General features: G+C 48.2%; 6 protein-coding genes across 6 annotated transcripts; 3 read left to right on the forward strand and 3 right to left on the reverse strand.

Annotated features, from left to right (window-relative positions):
- Positions 1-904: 904 nt before the first annotated feature.
- N7520_005866 (methylenetetrahydrofolate reductase (NAD(P)H) MET13) lies at positions 905-2,798 on the reverse strand (the record flags this gene model as incomplete). The annotated part of the gene is made up of 2 exons (XM_057139800.1): positions 905-1,047; positions 1,103-2,798. The coding sequence occupies 2 exons, from the start codon at positions 2,796-2,798 to the stop codon at positions 905-907; spliced, it is 1,839 nt and encodes a 612-aa protein (XP_056993806.1).
- A 788-nt stretch (positions 2,799-3,586) lies between these two features.
- Positions 3,587-4,312, forward strand: N7520_005867 (orotate phosphoribosyltransferase; the record flags this gene model as incomplete). Its single annotated transcript, XM_057139801.1, has 1 exon — positions 3,587-4,312. The coding sequence occupies one exon, from the start codon at positions 3,587-3,589 to the stop codon at positions 4,310-4,312; it is 726 nt and encodes a 241-aa protein (XP_056993807.1).
- A 3,181-nt stretch (positions 4,313-7,493) lies between these two features.
- On the forward strand, positions 7,494-15,054 carry ags2 (alpha-1,3-glucan synthase Ags2; the record flags this gene model as incomplete). Its single annotated transcript, XM_057139802.1, has 6 exons — positions 7,494-7,844; positions 7,895-8,070; positions 8,131-14,112; positions 14,178-14,383; positions 14,431-14,941; positions 15,006-15,054. The coding sequence occupies 6 exons, from the start codon at positions 7,494-7,496 to the stop codon at positions 15,052-15,054; spliced, it is 7,275 nt and encodes a 2,424-aa protein (XP_056993808.1).
- Positions 15,055-15,505: 451 nt separating this feature from the next.
- On the reverse strand, positions 15,506-17,951 carry luA (3-isopropylmalate dehydratase LEU1; the record flags this gene model as incomplete). The annotated part of the gene is made up of 3 exons (XM_057139803.1): positions 15,506-17,608; positions 17,683-17,789; positions 17,852-17,951. The coding sequence occupies 3 exons, from the start codon at positions 17,949-17,951 to the stop codon at positions 15,506-15,508; spliced, it is 2,310 nt and encodes a 769-aa protein (XP_056993809.1).
- An 898-nt stretch (positions 17,952-18,849) lies between these two features.
- On the reverse strand, positions 18,850-20,325 carry N7520_005870 (zinc-binding alcohol dehydrogenase family protein; the record flags this gene model as incomplete). The annotated part of the gene is made up of 4 exons (XM_057139804.1): positions 18,850-19,388; positions 19,444-19,889; positions 19,940-19,980; positions 20,038-20,325. 4 exons carry the CDS (start codon positions 20,323-20,325, stop codon positions 18,850-18,852), a joined length of 1,314 nt encoding a protein of 437 aa, XP_056993810.1.
- A 1,298-nt stretch (positions 20,326-21,623) lies between these two features.
- Positions 21,624-23,213, forward strand: N7520_005871 (DUF895 domain membrane protein; the record flags this gene model as incomplete). The annotated part of the gene is made up of 4 exons (XM_057139805.1): positions 21,624-21,708; positions 21,761-22,802; positions 22,858-22,954; positions 23,034-23,213. The coding sequence occupies 4 exons, from the start codon at positions 21,624-21,626 to the stop codon at positions 23,211-23,213; spliced, it is 1,404 nt and encodes a 467-aa protein (XP_056993811.1).
- Positions 23,214-23,408: the final 195 nt, after the last annotated feature.

Below are 23,408 nucleotides of genomic sequence, written 5' to 3' on the forward strand. Positions count from 1 at the left end.
ATTCTTTCACAACTGAGGTGTACAAGAGACAGCATCCGGGAAAGATGAGATTTCTAAGGTTTTTCTTATATTTGGACAGTTTCCAATTCAGTTAAACATGCATCAAGTCCTGCGTTGAAGATGGGAAATTGCCAAACTTTTTGTATTTCTTTCGATAAATTTTGTATCTTGAGTAATAAATAGAATCCCTTCCCGACAGGCTGAAAGACCTACCTAGGCATCGATGGGATCAATAGTGTAAGTGGTTGGGAGATAAGGAAAAGCTAAGAGCTTTGCAAGCGCCGAGCATCAGCATGATCCGAAAAAACAGTATGGAACGAAACACCGCTGCTTGCAAGGAAAAGAAAAGTCAAGTTGTGGATAAGGATGAACATCTCGCCACAATCTCTATATCCAAAATCCAACAGGGAAGATAACGAAAAGAAGATAAAGACAGAAAGAATAGAAAGGAGGCCCACATGGGGCATATATTATGTTGAATTTGGTTCTTCCTTCTTTCAGGTCCTCCATTTCATCTGGACATCCCATGTCAAATGAAGACAGGGACAGACCATCAGAGTAAAGCACCAGGCCTTGGAGGGGAAAGGAAAAAGAAGTACTCTGAAGCGTCGTTGTTAAAAGGGACGGGGTATCGGTACAGTAGGAATGTTGGATGTTGAAATAAAAAAGATGAACGCTCAGGAAGAAATCGTTGAGAGGTCTTCAATCGTTACGCCATAAGACATTGCAGGAAAGCCGGAGATTGGTGTTGGATGAGTGATCTCGGGCTGGTATTCGTTGAGTATCGTTGAGATAGGTGATGTTGAATTAGGTAGAGTGTAGTAGTGGTGACAGTGGGTGGTAAAAGTGGTCGTCAATTTTGTCCAGCGAAGACTGGATTTTCCCGGTTGAGTGGGAGAGTGTTTTAGTTCTTGGTCTCAGTGCCGTTTAGCTCAGTAACGCCATTGGCTTCTACTGGCTTTCCAGTCACTTCAACATCCAGATCCTTGACAACCAAGTCCTTGAACAGATCAAAGACGGCGTTAGATCGGTGGAAGTCGTTATCCACTACATAAAAGTTAGCGGGGCTGTCAAGTATAGAGAGTTAAATGTAGCATCTTACCAATGTTGACGAGGTATCGGTCGTCCATGACGCTTTGGATCAGCTTCCTACTGGGACTGGCAGCATCGTAACACTTGGACCAGTCTTCACCCAAGCGGTAAGCCTCGTCCTTCCACGCCAGGAAACTGATAGTCTCTGTGATGGTAGGTTGGATGATTTCTCGGCCAGCGAAAATACCCCAGGTCAAGGCGTTCGGGCTGTCGTGCGTGTTGGTCTTCAATTCGCCAGACTTGGAAACAGCGTGGTATGTCATATCCTCATTTTGTTCGATGCGGGAAATAAGCTCGTCAATCAAGTATGAAGGAACGAGCAACTCCAGGTAGGCCTTCTGGTAAACGAAACCGTTCTTGGGACCCCAGCCATATACTGAGTGAGAAGACTTGACACCGTTCACAGCGGGCTGGGAGTTGATAGTCAAAAAGCCCCTGTTGTTCAAGTCCACCAAGGGGTCTTTGATGTCATTGGCCTCAATGGTGATCGGTGTGTCACTCCACGGCAAGCGCTCCAGTTTCCCACTCAAGAAGTCAATAAAGATATCGCCAATGTCCTTTAGAGACTTTGGCTCGCCCCACAGCTTGATGTTTTGTTCGTTCGAGCCCTTCAGACCGACACCGTATGCATCAAGTTCACCGAATGCAGGTGAGCGAGAATCGGTCCAGCGACCGTTGGGGTACTCGTCCCATGTCTGAGTGCGAGCCACGTATGAAGAGTTGCGGTTGCGCCAGAAAACTGGGCGCACATCCTCTGATCTGCGGCCCAGAGCGAGAGACGGTCGCCATGGCAGGGAACGTTGAATGGGCGACTCTTCGGATGGAACGAGTCCCAGCTCCTCCAAAACCAGCTTTGTTGCTTGGGCCAGGTTCATGGTGTAGAAGTGGAGGTGGTTGATGCCAAAGGCCAGTATGTCTCTGCACATTTCGGCGATCAGGCGCTTGCCAACGTCTCGGACAGCAGCGTCGTCGTTCTTCACGGGCTCTAGAGCCTCCATCCACTGCGGAGGAACATGGGCTTTGGTCCAGGTAGAGCGGCGAATGAAAGATGCGTAGGTTTGAATAGGCATGATGCCTGGGATGATTGGCACGTTGATACCCTTGGCCCGACACTTGTTGACCCACGTCTTGAAATTTTCCACATCATAGAACATCTGAGTGATGATGAAAGTACTACCGGCATCAACCTTCTCCTTCAAGTGATCGATCAATAGATCCACGTCGGGGTTATCATCGGCACCCTCGGGGTATCCGCCCACACCAATGTCGAAATGGTTTCCATATTTCTGCCGAATGTATTTGACGAGATCTTTGGCGTAGCGGAATCCTCCGTCGGCAGCTTCCCATGCCTCCTTCTCACGCGGGGGATCACCTCGCAGGGCCAGGATATTGGTGCAGCCGGCCTTGTACGCGGTCTGGAGGGCCTGGTCAATCTTTTCCTGAGGCATGTCGGTACATGTCAAGTGCATGCAGGTCTCCAGACCATACACTGACTGAGCGACGCCAACCATCTCGCAAGTCAACTCTGACAAACGGCCACCCGCACCCCATGTGATGTCAATGAACGAGGGACCCAACCCGTGCATGCGGTCCATGCGGTCATAGAGATTCTGTACACCCTGGGCGGTCTTGGGAGGAAAGAACTCGAAGGAGATACCGGGCTCCCCCGAGGCCTCCTTCTGTGCAAGCTTTTCCCGGATATGCATGATTTCGTGTCAATCTATTGGCATTGTCATCAGTAATGTGGGGGAATTGGCAGTTGAACATGACAAGCCATCCTTATCCGCCATGGTTCATCTCACAAGGAACAAGAATCCCTTACCGATGGAGGTAGGATTGGATTTATTTTCCAACTGTAACCACTTGAGGCTATTCTGTTTCTCACAGGGTCTCGCAGAATCACCAGGATTTCCCGACCTGTTTATTTGTAACACCTGAGGATTCGGCGAAGAGTAATCGATCGAAAAGAGTTGAGGAATAATGAAAAAAAAATAAACCCGACAAAAAAAAAGAAAAGAAAGGAGAAGAGAGAACCTAAAAAAGGGACCGTAAGGAGAAAGATGGAATTGGAGGAATTCGGCGGGGAAGGCCGGCGATCGGAGGTAGCACGTGCTCAGGTCAACTGGTGGATTTGGATTATGTAAACATTGATAAAAGACGAAGATTTTAGTTATGAATTTCCAGGACTTTACTAGGAATCATCTTTTGAAAATCTTCCTAAGTTTTATTTCTTTTGACTTTGGACTAATACCTAAATGGATCAATATGTTGTTGGGCCCTTCTATACGATGCCCCTCTATGATCTGCCCCTCAATTACTTAAAAATTTAGTTTGACATTAGCTAACCACTAACATTCGGCGGGGCGATTTTCACGATAAACCTATCAATCACTTTTTTTTCCGTCTTGCGTCTCCTCCTCTATACCACTCCTACCTTCCTAAGTCAATTCTACATATTTCTCTCTCTCAGCCTTAATATCGAGAAATATTCACCATGGCCGCCTCTCAAGAACAGAAGAGCACCCTGCTCCCTCTGCTGATCTCCAACAACGTCCTCTCGTTCGGCACCTACGTCCTCAAGTCCGGTCGCGAATCTCCTTACTTTTTCACCTCCTCCCTCATGCACACCGCACCCTTGCTGCGTGCCTCCTCTGCCGCTTACGCCAGTGTTCTGTCAGCCGAGCCTTTCGTCTCCAAGGCAGCTGACGGCACCACCAAGCCCAACTTCGACATTATCTTCGGCCCCGCATACAAGGGCATTCCCATCTGTGCTGCCGTTACCAACGAGCTGGCCGTGCAAGATGCACTCGCTGCCTCGCCCAATGGAACATGGGACAACGTCAGCTACTCATTCAACCGCAAGGAGGCCAAGGATCACGGTGAGGGAGGCAACATTGTCGGCGCTCCGCTGAAGGGCAAGCGCGTGGTCATCGTCGACGATGTCATTACCGCTGGCACTGCTCTGCGTGAGGCTGTCAACATCATTCAGAAGGAGGGCGGTATCGTCGCTGGTGTTGTTGTCCTGCTGGACCGCGAGGAGCGTGTCAGCGATACCGAGACCAAGAGCGCTATCGGTGTTGCGCAGCGGGATCTTGGTGGAGACATCCCTATCCGTGCGGTCATTGGCTTGCACGATATTATTGAGCACTTGGGCGATAAGTTCGATGCTTCCGACATCCAGCGCTTGAAGGATTACCGTGCCCGCTATGGCGCGGAGTAAGGGAGGAGTAACCCTTTGTTATATGATGCATTGAGAAACGAAGTGAGACTTATACAAAATACGGAAGGTTATGATACCAGGATAGTTCGGAGAGATGCGAATTCATTATCCGCACACACCATATAAAATACATCTTTCCCTCCATCCGGATTGGGTGAAGGGTATTTAATACATCTTCCATGAACCGGTAACACAGTCTATACAAATGTTGACAAATATTTATGCTCCAATCGGGTAATAAGGAACTCCGATATATGGTTTCTATTTCCAGACTCTCAACCTGAAGAGGGGCAACAACAGTTGATATTCCTAAAAGAGACCGATGTAGCATCTGATAGGACGGTCAAGCACAATTGCATGCTTCCTATCACCCCTGTCGGGAACGTTGTACAACCCAAGTGCAACCCCCGAGTTCAACCGTGATGTCTCAGATCTTCATAAAATAGGATCAGGCCCAGTCTGGGAGAGCAAAGCCCAAATAAATCCCCGGGGACACCGGGCGCGTGGATGTTCAACAGTCACACACTCAACAGGGTTGATGCTTTGAGCTGATGTCTATGTTTCTGAGCTAAAAGGGCTGAACCTGAAGATCTACTACGCAAGGTGTGGTGATCTTGCGCTCAGTCAATAAGCAGTATCTGAGAATCCAATGGAAGTACCAATGAAAGTACTCGGAGTCAATCATGCATGGTCTATGTTGGATAAGGGATTAAGAGAGAGAGACACTTCATAAATGGCAGCTATGGCACTCTAGGACCCGTATACCCGATATAGGAAAGTCAGGACATGACAGCGGCAGGTCCCAGGCACTTGGACTTTGATTTAACCTCTCACCTCAGACATCACTGATCATGTTCTATGTCTGTGGATGACAACCCAACCCCTAAGCTTGGAAGCTTCCGGTTATATCCAATGGCTACTTGTGTGTCACAAAAGGTCGAATAAGGACACAACAGGTTTTGAATAGTGCTTGATGAGTGACTACTTGCATAATCAAGTGGATCTTTCAAGCCTCACGCTGTCTGACATCTAGTAGCGATCAGAAAGAAGACTGCCCGCAGTGAATGTCTCGATTTTGACCACGATATAGCTGGGGATTACGAAAAAAGCAGCTGAAATCTAAATTGACAGATCTTGACTTGGCCAATCAGTCTTCTCGAGTGTCTCAGTGAATCAAGCATCATGCTTCAACCCGCCATTACTCGATCTCGGAGAGATGCATACGCCACTGCCTAAGAAAGGCAATGTACCAAGGACTTGGATGCTACCTAGGATGCTCGAGAATTTCACCATGCAGGCAAAATAAATTTACAATCTATTGATGTACATCGATCATCTGATAGATCTAAGAACTTTAAAAGGATGGTTACCAGAGCTCCATGTATACACGAAAACATTTTCATGAAGTACAGCATGCAGATTGAGGCTGCCTTGATTTATCAGGATCAATTGAATTCAATGTTGTATTTGAGCAGACTCTCAAGTGCTTGGCCGTTCTATCGACTACTAGCATGACTTTACAATGCGCCTTGCGGGTCGTGGCATTCTAACGTTGGATAAATAAGCCAACATTGGATATATCTAACATTTATAGACATGTTTGTTTACACAAGTGGGTTAACATCGACTTTTCTTACTAGCGTATGCTCGAGGCACACAATGTACAAAATAGGTCAATCATTAGGGGTGCAGACGCATCAGAGCAGTGGAGGTCCTTCCGATTTTCTATGAAGCTCTAGCTTCGATTATGCTGAGATGAAATGAAGATAACAGTAGATGCCCTTGGTCTTGATATTATGCAACATCAAGAGACCAGAAGTAGGACCTGAGCATTTGAGGGCCATAGAAATAGCCACCACTACTCAGCCTTCAGACATAATCTTTATTAGATGGTCTATGCAACCAGTTGAAAAAAACATTAGTTCTCAGCCTCTCATGAATGACATCATGTGCTCCCGATCTCGTCCGCCACACATGTTACAGCAGTCGAAAGACAAATACAGATACCCGATACGACCTAAACGAGCCTTGGAAGTATTCCTCCGAGCTAGATTCGTGAAGAAATGAATTCACCCTTGGATTCAAACGTGAGAGCAGATGATATACCAGTCAAGTCACATCACTCCAGAATCAATCATATCCAAATCCCGAATACCAAGACTGGGTTCTTATTTTAAGCAACACCTTCCAGGCTCCATCAGCTATTAACATAGTCAATGTTGAAACTGGACCGATAATCAATCAACGCGGCATGTTTCGCTCCCTTTGTCTTTGCATCGCTTGGTCCCTAATCATCCTTGCGAATGTACCACAATGCTCTGTCATACAGACACTGCATGTTTTCCACACTGGGCCTTATCGAGCCACAGCTATTCCATGACGGCCGTCGGTACTGCAAAGAGCTATGGATCTTGCTTGGAGCTTCCAACCGAGGACGTCGCGTCGTGAGACACTCATAAACTTTGACGTCTGAGCTCACATTCTCTCGACATAGCATTCGTCAACCGAATGCTCATCAGAGCCCCGAAAGTTCCAGATGTCTTCTGAGTTTATGCCTCCTATCAGCAATCTATTCGACATCTACCGTTCATTCCGGCGTCAGAGAAAGTCTGACCCTACGTGGTCTAGGTGGTATTATCAAATCGTGTGCGGTGAGAAAAGTGACTTAAGACTCAACAGGCATGCAGTAAGTGTTGACTTTTTTTCTGTGTTTGTGTTCTTACGCTTTCAGCTTTGCAACAAGTCTTCTACATATTTCTACTAAACACATCAAGTTCCATCCTTCTTGTCCAATTTCTCCTTGGCTTTTGTTGGTCCAATCCTTGAGCGGCATTTACTTCAGGTATCCTGAACTTCATTTCCACATTCTTTACTCTGATTCACTCAAGTTTCTGGTTTGTCGACTTTTAAAGTTTTGCTGCTCTACGATTTCCTCATCGATCTTGTCATAGCTCTATGGTTCGTTGTCTGTACTTGTCTACTTCCTCAACCATTTTGTCACTTGCGTTACGTTTAATGGTATCTGATAGACTCGCTAACAGACGAAAATAGTAACTTGACACTAGAAACTCGCTTATCCTCTGCCTACCATAGTGCATTCCCCTACATCGATCTGCTTGACGAAACATATGCTTAAAATTCTTTATTGCTGAGCCTTTGTTCTTTACGCCCCGGGCCTGCAATGCATTGGAAACGAACAAGCTATGTGCTTGCTCACCTCGCATCTGTGGTATATTGTTGGCCATATGATGAGGCACTCACTGAATATAACATCAATGAGAATCAGACAGCTACCAACCCAGCCGAGTACTGGGGAGAGTGGCCCAATCATACCTACCATCCATCACCAGATAACTGGCGCTTTCCAATATATTCACTTTTCCTTGATCGATTCGTGAATGGCGATCCAACCAATGACAACATCAATGGAACACTGTTTGAACATGACCTGGACTCGAATCAAATGCGCCATGGTGGTGATGTTGCTGGACTGGTTGATACACTGGACTATTTGCAAGGAATGGGCATCAAGGTAAGCTCACCTGGTTCTGATCAAGAATGACTTTGCTAATCTTCGCCGAGGGAATCTATCTTGCAGGCCTTGTATTAATGAATCAGCCATGGGGATCGGATGGTTACTCTGCATTGGACACTACCTTGCTAGATCAGCATTTCGGTACTATTGAATCTTGGAGGTCCGCAATCACCGAAATCCACATTCGTGGCATGTATGTGATCTTCGATAATACAGTGGCAACGTAAGTGACCTTGAGCTCCTCATCTTTTCCTTCTCCCTCTATGACTCTAATGCACATTAGAATGGGCGATCTGATTGGTTTTGATGGATACCTAAACACGACAACACCATTCTCCACCAAAGAACACAAGGCGCAATGGAAGTCAGATCGTCACTATGTTGACTATAGCTTTGGTAATTCCTACAACAAGACCTGTGAATACCCTCGCTTTTGGGACGAGACCGGTTACTTAGTCGACCAATATGTTCGCGATGAATTGAAGGGCTGCTACAATAGTGACTTTGATCAATACGGAGACATCGAGGCTTTTGGTGTTTATCCCGACTGGCAGCGTGAATTAGCCAAATTCGCATCAGTTCAGGACCGTCTACGTGAGTGGGTACCTACTGTCAGAGAGCGTATTGTGAGGCACTCGTGTATGATCATATCCTCCCTCGATATTGACGGCTTTCGATATGACAAAGCCACGCAGGCCACAGTCGATGCCTTGGGGGACATCTCAGGTGCTTATCGTGACTGTGCTCGGCGCGTTGGTAAAACGAACTTTTTCCTTCCAGGAGAAATTACCAGTGGCAACACATTAGGCTCTGTCTTTCTTGGTCGGGGTCGGCAGCCAGACATGGTCCCAAAGACGCTTGACCAGGCATTCCACCTTACGAACTCTTCCGATACGATATATTTCCTGCGAAATGAAAACCAACAGGCTATTGATGGAGCTGCGTTTCATTACTCTGTCTACCGCTCTCTCACTCGCTTTCTCGGTATGGATGGTAATCTGGCTGCTGGCTATGATGTCCCAGTCAATTGGACAGAAGCTTGGTACGACATGGTGCTCACCAATGACCTTATCAACGCGAATACTGGCAAGTTCGACCCTCGCCACATGTATGGGGCTACAAACCAAGACGTTTTCCGATGGCCAGCTGTGGAGTATGGACTGGAGAGACAGTTACTAGCTCTCTTCATTACGACACTGCACATGCCCGGCATTCCATTGCTGCTCTGGGGTGAAGAACAAGCGTTTCACACCTTGGATGCGTTGGCTTCCAACTACATCTATGGCCGTCAAGCTATGTCTCCCGCAACCGCCTGGAAGACTCATGGTTGTTTCCATCTAAACTCAACACAATACTTTGACTGGCCGATAAAATCGGGTCGAGAAGGCTGTCACGACGAAACAATCACATACGATCATCGAGATCCCTCGCATCCCATCAGAAATACAATCAAACACATGTACCAGATGCGACAAGACTATCCCGCTCTGAATGACGGTTGGTGGATTCAGTTGCTATCTAATCAAACTCATAATGTCTACTACCCTGGTTCGAATGGGATTGCCACTGAAACAGGAATGTGGTCTGTTCTTCGCAGCCCTTACTTCCAGAAGCAAAATCTTGGAAAAGCCGGGAACCAGACCGTCTGGTTTGTCTACCAGAATGACAACCAAACGGTCACATACTACTTTGATTGTTCAGATCCCAACCGGGCGCTTGTTGCGCCATTCTCCACGAACACCACTGTCAAGAATCTGTTCTATCCGCATGACGAATTGACCTTGAAGAACAGTCCAACAAAGCTGCATCTCAATGGCTCCTTAAAGTGGAATGGCTGTCTGGATAGTCTAACCCTTCGTCCTTACGAGTTCAGGGCCTATGTCCCCAAGACTAAATTCCATCCCCCACGGCCCATGATCACTAAATTTATTCCTGGACATGATGTCCCAGTGCTCTCGAAAGCCAAACCTGGAGAAAGTGAAGATCTTCAGGTCGGGCTATACTTCTCTACCGAAATGAATTGCAGCATGGTTACTCAATCCATCTCTCTTGAATCAACAACGGAGAATGGAAAGATACCTTCAATTGATCAGAACACCATCAGCTGCGACTCTGCGGATCCGGAGGACTCGCCTCTCACCGGTCATATACCAAGCACCTGGGCCTGGACAGCAACTCTGACCGGGGTGTATAATGGAGTGCACCGACTGACCGTCAGCAACGTGACCAGCAGCGATGGGCAAAAAACCAATGCCATCGATCACTTCTTGTTTCGTATCGGACAGCACGACAACCCGATGATTTTCACCTCGGCCAACTACTCCAGCAGCTTGCTCCACAGGCACGAGAATGGCTCATTGTTTATTCGACAACATGCAGCCGGAGCCGACATGTACCGGTATTCGACCAATTGGGGTAGCACATTTTCGAAGTGGCTTCCCTACCAAGGCGGTAGCCACACAATCCAAAAGCAGCATTGGTCGGGCACAAAGGCCCAAGAGTGGAAAGGGGAGCATGTCCGTGTCGAATACTGGAATCGTTTCACGGGCAGCAGCGATTATATCCAGCAGGGTGATACCCCCGACTGGGATGCCCCAATGCCACGACGCTTCCCGCATCTTTTCTTCAATGGACCTTTCAATGAATATGGGTACGACGCCGGGCTGCCAAACGCTGTAAAACAGGCCGATGATCGTCTATGGAAGTTCCGCTTCATGGCCGAGTGGCCTGCGCAAGGTCAACTGAATGTTTGGGGCATCAATCCAGATGGACAGCCCGATCAGAGCTATATATTTGGGGACTCGGATGGAGATTCTGTTTTAGATCGACTTCCTCCTTCATCACTCAAAACGACCGCGATTAATATCACACGACCTCCACCTAGTCCCCACTTGGCTTGGAGGATCGAACTCGATGACGCCACATTGAAGTTCAAGCTTGTGCCAGCGGGATCGAAATATGTTCAAATGGCGCTATTCTTCATGCTTTGGATCATTCCTGTTCTGAGTGCAGTGGCCTGTGCGACCGTTTTCATGAAGACATTCTACCGTATCAAATTCAATCAAGTTGGTGTGAGTGAGAAGAAGACCTTGATCTCATTGGATATTTTCAACAGATTCAAACCGGACATGGATGCTGGAGGGTCTAGAAAATTCCTCATGCGCCTAGCAAACAAGTCCAAATTCCTGCAGAGCAACTCGGCCTTCGGTAATCGAACATCTCAGCTACGCAAAGTCTTAGTCGCGACGATGGAATACGATATCGATGATTGGGGCATCAAAATCAAGATTGGAGGTCTGGGCGTGATGGCACAATTAATGGGGAAGCAACTCGGGCACGAAGATCTCATTTGGGTCATTCCATGTGTTGGAGGTGTTGATTATCCTATTGATAAGCCGGCCGAATCCATGTTCGTTATGATTCTTGGAAACTCCTATGAAGTGAAAATCCAATATCACTACCTGAGGAACATCACCTATGTCCTCCTGGATGCTCCTGTCTTCCGTCAACAAACCGTTGGAGAACCCTACCCAGCCCGTATGGACGATATGGACAGCGCCATCTACTACTCTGCGTGGAACCAGTGCATCGCTCAGGCTATCAAGCGCTTTCCAATCGACTTGTACCATATCAATGACTACCATGGTGCAATAGCTCCGCTTTATCAGCTTCCAGACACAATACCGATCTGCCTTTCACTCCATAATGCTGAATTTCAGGGATTGTGGCCAATGCGAACACAGAAAGAGAAGGCTGAGGTGTGTTCCGTGTTCAATCTCGATATCGACGTCGTCACTCGCTATGTTCAATTTGGTGAAATATTCAATCTTTTACATGCCGGTGCGAGTTATCTACGTCTCCACCAGCAAGGATTTGGAGCAGTCGGAGTCTCAAAGAAGTACGGAAAGCGCTCCTATGCGAGATATCCAATCTTCTGGGGTCTACGCAAAGTAGGGAACCTGCCTAATCCTGATCCTTCTGATACTGGCGAATGGAAGAAGGAATTACCCAAGGAAAGCGAGATCAGTGTGGATAGCGAATTCGAGTTCGGAAGAGCAGAGACCAAGCGCCAGGCACAAGAATGGGCGGGTCTTCATCAGTCTCCTAATGCCGACCTTCTTGTCTTCGTGGGGAGATGGTCAATGCAAAAAGGAATCGATCTCATTGCAGACGTCATGCCAGGTGTTCTCGACACGCGACCAAATGTCCAACTAATATGCGTAGGCCCAGTGATTGATCTGTACGGCAAGTTTGCAGCCCTCAAACTGGACAGAATGATGAAGCTATACCCGGGCCGTGTGTTCTCGAAACCACAATTCACGGTTCTACCTCCATTTGTGTTCTCGGGGGCAGAGTTTGCTTTGATTCCCTCAAGAGATGAACCGTTTGGTCTGGTCGCCGTCGAGTTCGGCCGCAAAGGTGCTCTTGGTATTGGTGCTCGAGTTGGAGGACTTGGGCAGATGCCCGGTTGGTGGTACACTGTCGAGTCCACAACAACAAGCCACCTGATCAAGCAATTCAAGCTTGCAATTAATGGCGCTTTGAACTCCAAACTCGAGACCAGAGCCATGATGCGCGCGAGGTCCGCTAAGCAGCGCTTCCCAGTCGCTCAGTGGGTTGAAGATCTTGAGATTCTTCAGTCGACAGCCATGCTCGTCCATAACAAGGAACGCGCAAAGTCACAATCAACCACGGCAGCATCGGCATATAATGCTTTCTACGGAATGATGACCCCACAGGCTGCGGCTTCAATGCGATCTAATGCGTCCAGCGGTACCCTCACGCCGCCTTTGCAGTCTCGCCCTGGAACCATGGGTTCAATGCAGAGGAATTCCGTGGTCTATAGTCGTGATCCCAGCCCTGGCAGTGAAAGTAGACCGAGGTCAGGACTTAGTCGCCAAATGTCATTTGGCATTCGGCCCGTATCTGCCCCTTTGGAAGCTCGCGGACGACGAGAACATGGCAAGAGCGGAATTGAAGACGTGGATGAAAACGCTGAAAGCTCAAGCACTCCATCACCAGGTACCAACGATGATAGTGATGACGAGATCATGTCCACTTGCTACGGCGAGGACGACTACACCATCGGACCCGAAGCAGCCGATACTGGACGCCGACTAGATACACCTCCACCAGGCCCCCAACCTGTCGGAATTCCTCTAACTCGTGAAATTCTTTCAGCTCGACATGCAAGCCAATCCTCGCTTCCTGGTCGTTTAACTGGCACGCCTTCCAGCTCTGCTGCGCCGAGCACGACAGGAACAGAGGATACTCTTCTCCCACCAGCAAGACCTTGGGCGGATGCAGGGAACCGCCTAGCTAATGCGTCGCAGTTATCATTTGACTCGGTTGTCGGTGATAATAAGGACTATAAGCTCCAAAAAGTGGACCCGACCTTCACAGACAGCAGTGGCGAGTTCTACCGTGCATTTGAGAAGAAACTCGAGGGTCTTAACGGTTCCAATTCCGATTCTCAGCTTTGTATTGAGCAATATCTCGAAAAGAGTGAAAAGAAATGGTTCGATCGATTCAGAGATGCTCGTCTAGGAAAAAACCAATTCCCAGCTGCATCAGTGCAACTTGGCAAAACCGGCAGTGGCTCTGCTTCTGGATCCATCAACAACGATGACACTTCATCTCATGAAAGTGGAGTTCCAGAAAGGAAAGAGGCCACAGGTGATGAGTTCTTCCTGGGCGAAGACTACATCCCCCCAACGGGTCTCAAGAAATGGATGCAAATGCGTATTGGAGATTGGCCTGTTTATTCACTCTTCCTGGGTCTCGGACAGATCATCGCAGCAAATTCCTACCAAGTAACCCTACTGACAGGCGAAATTGGCCAGACAGCAGAGAAATTGTACGGGATTGCAACAGTATATCTTGTCACATCTATTCTGTGGTGGCTTTTTTTCCGATTCCAGAAATCCGTGCTCGTGTTGACTGTGCCATGGTTCCTCTACGGCCTTGCATTCCTCATCATCGGTCTTGCTCATTTTGAGCCAAATTCTTATGCTCGTGGTTGGATCCAGAACGTAGGGAGTGGAGTATATGCTGCTGCATCGTCTAGTGGCTCTATCTTCTTTGCGCTGAACTTCGGTGATGAGAGTGGTGCTCCAGTCAAGAAATGGGTTTTCCGTGCTTGTCTCATCCAAGGCACACAACAGGTCTATGTCATTGCTCTCTGGTACTGGGGCTCAACACTGACCAAAGCATCCAATGCCGGTGTTAACATCCAAGGCAATATCACTAATACCTGGAGAATGACGTACGTATTCCCTGAAACCCCGTCAATTGATATATGGATGTGACCCATACTGACTTTTGCTATAGAGCTGTCTGTACCCCGATCACAGTCTTCTTGTGGGGCGTGGGACTCATCGTTTACTTCGGCTTGCCAAACTACTACCGCCAGACACCGGGCAAAGTCCCATCCTTCTACAAATCCGTATTTCGACGCAAGATCGTGCTCTGGAACTGGGTTGTGGTCATCCTCCAAAACTTCTTCTTGAGTGCCCCCTACGGTCGAAACTGGAACTGTAAGTCTACTCCACCCCATTATACCCTCCAAACTAACATAATCCAGTCCTCTGGATATCAAACCACGCAAAACCATGGCAAATACTTCTGCTCTGCGTAGCATTCTACGGATTCGCCTGGATATCAATCCTCTTCGGCCTAGCGTGGATATCTCGGTCCCATTCCTGGATCCTACCCATAGTAGCATGCGGTCTCGGCGCCCCACGCTGGGCGCAGATCTGGTGGGGAACTTCGGGTGTTGGTCTCTATCTTCCATGGGCAGGTAGCTATACATCCGGTGCACTGGTATCGAGGAGTCTATGGCTGTGGCTCGGTGTCCTCGACGCACTGCAGGGCCTTGGCTTTGGCATGATTCTACTGCAAACTCTGACGCGGATGCATATTTGTTTCACGTTGCTTGTTTCACAGGTCCTTGGTTCTATTGCGACTATTTGTGCGAGATCGTTTGCGCCGAATAGGATTGGTCCGGGGCCTATTTCGCCGGATATTACGGCTGGTGCGAGTGCACTGGCGAATGCTTGGTTTTGGATTGCGCTTGCATTCCAATTATTGATCTGGTGAGCTCTTATTCAGTTATTCTTGTTGCTAGAGTAATATTTTGGCATGTCTGACCAGTTTTAGTGCCGGCTTTCTTATGTTCTTCCGTCGTGAACAACTCTCAAAGCCTTGAATTCGAGATTAGAGACCTTGAACTTATTTCTTTTGTTTGCAAATGCCCAGGCAGAACAAAGTTTTTAAGGTTAATAAGTGGAGTGGGTCATGAGCTATCAAGCTTTCGTTTTTCTTAATTGGTCTATTTCTTACTTTGTTATCTTTTGATCTTTGGTCTCCGACGTCCTATCTAATGTAATGAGCTCGAAACAGACTGACTCGGAGCTCAAAGACATGTACGGACACTTTAATGAAGGGGGTCGCTTTTGATTTCATAATTCATTCTCATTGAGATTCGTAGACTACCAGTAGATGCGAGTAGTCCAAAACTAACTAAGCCCCGAGACATAAGATGCAAGCAGACTAAATAGGGGGGAATATTGTTCTTTAAAGAAATCCAAATGCCACCAGAGCCTAAGCTCCTATTACCGTATCCATACCCAATGCGATCAAATAGCATCAATATGAGCTTACCACTCGAGTGGCTCGCCCTTAACCTCGCCCCGGTTGGTCTTGGGGACAGCGACGGCATCGATGCGGTTGCCGCGCTTGAGGTAGGCAGAGCCATCCAACCAGGGAGTCTCAAGGGTGCGCTTAGCCTCGAAGGAGCGGATCTTGCCCTCCATCTGTAGGGTCAGACCAATATCATCGAGGCCGTTGGTGAGACAATGTCTCCGGAAAGAATCGACCTCGAAGGCAACGATCTTGTTACCCTCGGCGTCCTTGATCTCCTGGTTGACGAGATCAACCTCGATCTCACGGCCAGCCTGAGCCTCGGCAGCGATCTTATCAAGAGCAGCCTGGTCGGAGACGACAACGGGCAGCATACCGTTCTTGAAGGTGTTGTTGTAGAAGATATCGGCAAATGAGGGAGCGATGATGCACTTGATACCGAAGTCGAGCAGAGCCCAAGGGGCGTGCTCACGCGAACTACCACAACCGAAGTTGGGGCCAGTCACGACGAGGATCTTGGCATTGCGGTAGATACCCTGGTTCAGGACGAAGTCGGGGTTCTCGGTGCCATCGGCGTTGTAACGGAGCTCGTAGAAAGCCGCGGAGCCAAGACCAGTACGCTTGATGGTCTTGAGGAACTGCTTGGGAATAATGGCGTCGGTGTCGACGTTGGAGCGGTCGAGAGGAGCCGCAATACCCTTGAGGGTGAGGAACTTGGGGAGACCAGCACTGCTACCACCGCCAGCGGAGGAGTTGGTGTGGGGCTCGTTGTTAGCGGGCTGATCAAGGACACGATCGAGCTCGTCCTCGGTCATCGGGGAATCGTAGCTCTCGGGCTGGATTTCAACAGCGGGCTGGACCTTGGCGGCAACGGGGCTGGTAACAACGTGCTCGCGGACGTCGGCAAGCTTACCGACAATCGCAGCCACGGCGGCCATAGCGGGGGACATCAGGTGAGTGCGACCCTTGGCACCCTGGCGACCCTCGAAGTTACGGTTGGATGTACTGGCACAGCGCTCCTGAGGAGACAGAATGTCGGGGTTCATACCGAGACACATGGAGCAACCAGCCTCGCGCCACTCGAATCCAGCATCGGTGAAGATCTTGTCGAGACCCTCAGACTCGGCCTGCTGCTTGACGAGACCTGAACCGGGGACGATCATAGCACGCTTGATGTTGGCAGCAATCTTCTTGCCGCGGACGATCTTGGCGGCGGCACGCAGATCCTCAATACGAGAGTTGGTGCAGGATCCAATGAAGACCTTATCCACGGGAATTTCGGTCATGGGGGTACCAGAGGTGAGACCCATGTACTCCAGAGCACGGGTGCAAGCAAGCTTGCGGGCCGGGTCCTCGAAGTCATCGGGGCTGGGGACGACACCTGTGATGGGAACGACGTCCTGGGGAGAGGTACCCCAGGAAATGGTGGGGATGATATCCTTGCCATCGAGGAAGACGTCAATGTCGTACTTGGCATCAGGGTCGGACTTGAGAGTAGACCAGTAGGCGACGGCACGGTTCCACTCGGAGCTACCGTACTTGGGAGCAAGAGGACGGCCCTTGAGGTACTCGAAGGTAATCTCATCGGGCGCGATCATACCAGCACGAGCACCACCCTCAATAGACATGTTACAGATGGACATACGAGCCTCCATGCTGAGTTTGCGAATGACAGATCCGCAGAACTCAATGACGGCACCGGTACCACCAGCAGTTCCGATAACACCAATGATGTGGAGAACAACATCCTTGCTAGTGACACCAGCAGGAAGCTCGCCGTCAACCTGGACGCGCATGTTCTTGCTCTTGCGGGTCAGAAGGGTCTGAGTCGCGAGGACGTGCTCGACCTCACTGGTTCCGATACCGAAAGCCAGGGAGCCGAAGGCACCGTGGGTGGACGTGTGGGAGTCACCGCAGACAACGGTGGTACCGGGGAGAGTGAAACCCTGCTCGGGACCGATAACGTGAACGATACCCTGGCGCTTGTCGCTCATACCAAAGTAGGTAAGGCCGAAGTCCTTGACGTTCTCCTCGAGGGTAGTGCATTGCAGGCGGGAGTCGGTTTCTTGAATGAAGGTCTCTGCGCTTTTGAAATCTTTTCGGGAAGATGTGGGGATGTTCTATGCCGGTAAAATAAGAGTTAGAAACCGGGTGACTTGACAGAGAAGGGGTGAGAATATGGCTTTTGACGTACGTGGTCGACAGTCACCAAAGTGCAGTCGGGTCGGCGGACAGGGCGGCCGGCATTCTTGAGACCCTCAAAAGCCTGAGGGGAGGTCACCTCGTGCACAAGGTGCCGATCTATTCATCCCACAGTTAGACATCATTGTGACCATTCAAGGTGAAAAAAACAATCGGCATACCAATGTAGAGAAGGCAAGTGCCATCTTCTTGCTGGTTGACGATGTGGTCAGCGAAGACCTTGTCGTACAAGGTCCTCGGTCCTGTCTCAACTGAAGGCATTTTGAAAAATTTGTATATCAATTGGCCTGAATAGCAAGAGTTGCAGACTTATATTTTACAGCGACCGCGATGTCGCTGAGGAACAGCTCGAGGGGCAACGCCGACTTCGGTCGGTCAGCGGACAATCTTGGCAATTTTATTGGTTGAAATGGCGGATCACTGCGGGTCCGACATCGGCTTACTGAAAACTGCACTGGCGGCTACTGGCGCTTCTGGGCGGATCATCTTGCCCCCCATTGACTCATCTATAAGATATTCTAGAAAAGAAAAGAAAACCATCTAAGCAATTCAAGTTTGAAAAAATCAAGGCCATTATATATAAATACTATATCATTGACTTGAAACTGTTATCAGGCTATTTAACGTGCATTCCTTTCACCGACTCTACATGACGTAGATGACCGATTCCGGGGTTTCCAGAGTAATCGTGTAGGACTGATTGGCTACATCCGCCGGGGTCCGATCGGTCCCCGCCAAAATTCTCATGCAGAAGGAAAGTGGGGGGCAATCCTTTCAAGCTAGTACCGGTAACGGATTCCATGGGGTACGCGTATACATAAGTAAAAATATGCACGTGTTCTAGTTGAGAAAGACAGGAACAAACCGGTATTCCAATGTGAGAGGCATCTAGGCCCTTCCATCACTCACGTACTCTTTGCATAATCTGAATTCAACATAATGATATCTTCCACAAACTAAAAAAAAAGCGGGGAGTTGATGGATCATTTTGTATGCACTTGCACGTCAGTCACCCGTCTAGAGATGGATATTGATACATAGCCTGGAGCGATCTCTCCATGGAATTCCCAAATTCGTATTTCGAGATGTCAATGAATATCTAAAACTTGTCTAATTTATTCTTAAAGCCTTTTCATCCATAAAAACATAAACACATGAATCAAGGCAGAGCCTGCTTGGAACTCAAATCAACCACAATTCTCTTCCCAGAAGCCGTCCCACTCCGGAGAACATCCAATGCAGCATTGATACCTTCCAACCCACCCTCTGCCCGAACAATCTCTGGCAAAGTCAGGGTACCCGATTGCAGCAAATTCTCCAGCCAGGTAACCATGCTTTCACCCACAGCAGGGGCTGTGTGGAAGAGCTTAATAGGCACGGTATGGTATTTGATCCCAGATTTGCGCTCTTGTGGCAGACCAGTAAGCCCTAATAGATGGGCATTTCCTAATGGATCCAGTGTCTTTTCGAGTATCGTCGCTGTATCCTTGCCAACGATATCGATAGCATATCGTAGCTTACCGCCAGTGACTCCACGGATGATCTCCACTGCTCGATCCGTGTCGTGTCGATCCACTACTAGATCGGCTCCGAACTCTATAAGCTTGGCACCGTGTCGTGCAGCGTCTGCCACACAGATGACTCGAAGTCCGGCGAGCTTGGCTAGTTGGAGAGCGACAAGTCCAGTAGTTGTCGATGCTAAAGTACTGTCAATCTTTTGGTTAAATATATAATGGGGATTTTGGTGTCTCACCTCCCCAAATTGCAAGCCAGTCACCATTCTGAGGACGATCGGATTCATCAGACGTAGCGAAAACCTCGTCTCGAATATCGGCAGGAATATCATTCTTATTAAGTTGATTGATGACGTTCACCAAGTTGGGCCCTGGTGATCGTGTAAGACGGGAGAAGTCTAGACCAAATGACACACCCAGAGCTAATACTGCAGCAACAAAGGCCACGCCCAGGGATGCCGATGCATGAATAGAAGTTGAAGATGGAATACGAGCTGCGTTGAAGTCGGTGGCAATCGCGTATTCTTGGAAGGCTGCTTTTCTGATATCCCGGTAGTCTGTAGATGGTACGAGAACAATATCGCCTACACGAAGGCGGGAGGATTCATTAGGGACTTGAAGAACAAGGCCTGCCAAGTCGCGTCCGTTGATCCATGGCAAACTGGGGATACCAAAATTGTATGCTCTATATCATTGTAAGTAAATATCGAACTCGTGAAGGGGGTTGGCACATACGGCCCTTTCCAGTCAATAGGGTTCAGGCCGATCGCTAAAACCTGCCAGCGAATAGTCAGTACACTGCATTCTAAATGAAGTAGGCACAAATCACGGACCTTGACGAGAACCTCTCCTGGATGAAGGATAGAAGGAACGTGATGATCATCTACCAGGGTATACTGTTCTCGGGCCGCCTTGAGAAGCAGCACCCTCTGTTTTGCCTCCACGGGTTGAGGGGTATTGGGTATTGCGGGTTTTTGTTCCTCCGTATTTGTGTTGGGAGCAAGAGGCTGAGACTGAGCCTCAGAAAAAATATAACGATGAAAAGACGACCGCTTATTTTGCAGTCCTTCAAGTTGTAGACAGGTGGTGATGGACATGATGCTGGGTGCTACCAAAGCCATAATGTGAAACCAAAAGGAACCAGCAGACACAGATTCCAAACCAGCATCTATCTATACTTGATTTAGGATTACCAATACGGACCTACCTCTCGGGCGAGAGCTCTAGGCAACGCGCGCTCGCCATTTATAGAAGCGGGGTGATTGATATCAATGCTTACCAAAAGCACGCACATAGGATCGGGGCACGTCCGCCGAACTCTGTATACAAGATATGCGACAAAAGTGGGACATAATGAAAGATAATTGCTTACACTTGCTAGCATCCAGCCTATCCCAGGGTCCCGAGACAAGGTCAGGATGTTGTGCATTGCTCATGGCGGGGCCTGAATGACGTGATGACGAATCCTCGTTGGCCGTCCTGGGTGAGGGGAATGGTAGATTGAATTTAGTTCTATTTGACCTGTGAATCTCCCGTTTAGTACCCCATAATTAACACGCATGGTTGAAGACCGAGGTTGAGCTGACTGACAGTAACTACAAATCGAGAAAAATAAACGATGGATGAGGAAACTCGCATGATGAAATACGATAAGAAGATAAAGATGCATCGAACTGTGGCTGTGCCGATTACGATCGAGCACGACAGTGAAGGTGTTTTTTGGGCTCAAGTTGATGTGATCCGGGGATGCGATGACGAAAGATCTAATCTGTTTGGCTGTAGTTTTAGGAATGCATCTGGATTTCCGCCCTTCGCCTGTGCATTCTAGTTTATCAAATAAAGATTTTGATCAAATTAATGTTACTATTGATTTGAGAATATCAAATCATGGAAAATCTTAGAATTCTTGGCCTGTATAGTTCGGGCCAACCCAGGGTGATCTATGAATATTATTCTTGGTATAACATGTTGGTCAAGAAAATCAGATGTCTCAAAATCACACCTAATTATTGCCATTTTCCTCTCCAGTCCTTCGAATGTTAGTGATTGAATGTACTGTATTGATAAAACTTCACGAGCCAAAAGTCGAAGGCAATAACCGTATATGATCAACGGTGACGGATCAACATCCTTTGTGAGCACGTAATAATGACCAGAAACAACAACATTTCCTCAAATCCAATAGCGTATCATTTTCACGTCTTGTATGCTGCAGCGGGGGAATCTAACGGCAATTGTCGATGTTGCCATGCCGTCTCAAGATAATCATGTCTAATGTGGGGAAGCTTTGCCAGAAAGATATATAGCCTGGCCATCGGAGTGGGAACTTATTTAACTTGAATAAATATTTAAATTAAATAAGAACTCAGGGTCTGGTCTCCATGTAAGCCTTCCATTAACTGATAAATATTCTCTCATTATGGTAAGTGTGGAAAAAAGCGTGCCGCCGAAAGATGAGGAGATCAGCGATCCTTATGAATCACAGGCGAGGAATTCATATCCAGGTATGTCCAACTTCCCAACAATTTAAATTTCAAGCTAACCCTGCCTGAAAAGTGAAATGGTATCGCTCAACCTTCTACAATGCTCTCGTTTTGGGTCTTTGCAACCTCCTTGCCCCAGGCATATGGGGAGCGATGAACTCGCTAGGTGGGGGAGGCGAAGAGAAACCCTACCTTGTTAATGCAGCAAACGCTCTCACCTTCGGTCTCATGGTTGTATCCTGCTTTTTAGGTAGCGTTGTCGTTCGATTCATCGGCATCAAATGGACCTTGATCATTGGAACAATGGGCTATGCGCCATACGCAGCAGGGTTATACACAAACAATCGGTTCGGGGATTCGTGGCTCGTGATTCTGGGCGCCGCACTTTGCGGTATTTCAGCAGGCATCTTCTGGATGGCCGAAGCTGCAATCGCGCTTTCATACCCCGAGCCATATAACCAGGGACGGTTCTTAGGATTCTGGCTGAGTTTTCGCGTGGGGGGACAGATCCTGGGCGGCGCCATCAGTCTGGGTATCAATGCCAATCGTGCGACTGAAGGCAGCGTGTCGTACACCGTTTACATTATCTTCATTGCTCTGCAGGCTTTGGGTCCATTTGCAGGATTGCTTCTCAATTCGCCGTCTCGCGTGCAGAGAAAAGATGGGGTTCCTGTGCGACTTCAAGTGAATAACAGTATTGGGTTTGAGATTCAGCAGATGACAAAGCTGTTCTTCAATCGCAAATTCCTGTTGATCATTCCTTTTATCTGTCAGGCTGTTTATACCGAGGCTGTCATGTTTTCTTATGAGGACTTGTGGTTCACTGTGCGCTCGAGAGCTCTCGGTTCATTCTTGAGTGGTGTGGTTGCACTGATTGCAGGGAATCTCCTTGGGGCTTTCCTCGATAACAAATCCATATCACTCAAGACGCGGACGAGATCTGCATTTTTCTTTGTTGTTGGCTGGCAAGGGATCTGTTGGATCTGGGCAACAGTGAACGCGACGGAATTCCACAAGACAAACCCAGTGTACGACTGGGTTGATCCTGGATTTGGAAAGGCTTTTGCTCTCTTCCTATTTTGGGTTGCCGGTTTCCAACTCAACTATATGTATCTGTGGGTCCAAGAGGTCATTTTATTGGCAGTGTGGCTCTTGCTAACATGGGCAAAGATTCTTTTTGGTCGGTAACTTGGCTGATAACGATGAAGAAGTCGTGCGCATTGCTGGTTTGCTGCGTGGAACTGAGTCGGCCGCGCAAGCTGTCAGTGTAAGTTTTTCTTCCAGGCTAATCTTTCCAAGTTTTTCTTGTGTTCTCTTCAAATACTGACTTTGTATTCTTGTCACAGTATGGCCTAAGCAGTGTAGCTGTCATGGCTGCCGTGGGAAGCGTTTACCTCAACTTTGTTCTTTGGGCAATTGCGATTCTGCCTGCATGGCTCCTTGTTAAAGAAATTGGAAATCTGTTTGGGGATAAGAAGCTGGAAAGAGAAGCTCGAGTTTTACGTGAGCCATCTGATACTGAGTAATCGACGATCTCAAATCAGCAACTTTGTTCCACCCTTAGAGATTTACGGGAAAAGTGCCGAAAGGGAAATCGGCCTTTATATATACAGCTGCTGATAGATTGCACAGTTTAGACAATGGAAAAATATCTAACGTTTGAAAATCTTGGTAAATCTTTTTGAATAATGCCAGCGCCGATGGTCAATGATTATGTACAT

The sequence above is a fragment of the Penicillium odoratum genome, assembly GCF_028828045.1.
Source record: "Penicillium odoratum strain IBT 22623 chromosome Unknown utg000005l_segment0_segment0, whole genome shotgun sequence".
NCBI classification, from domain to species: domain Eukaryota; kingdom Fungi; phylum Ascomycota; class Eurotiomycetes; order Eurotiales; family Aspergillaceae; genus Penicillium; species Penicillium odoratum.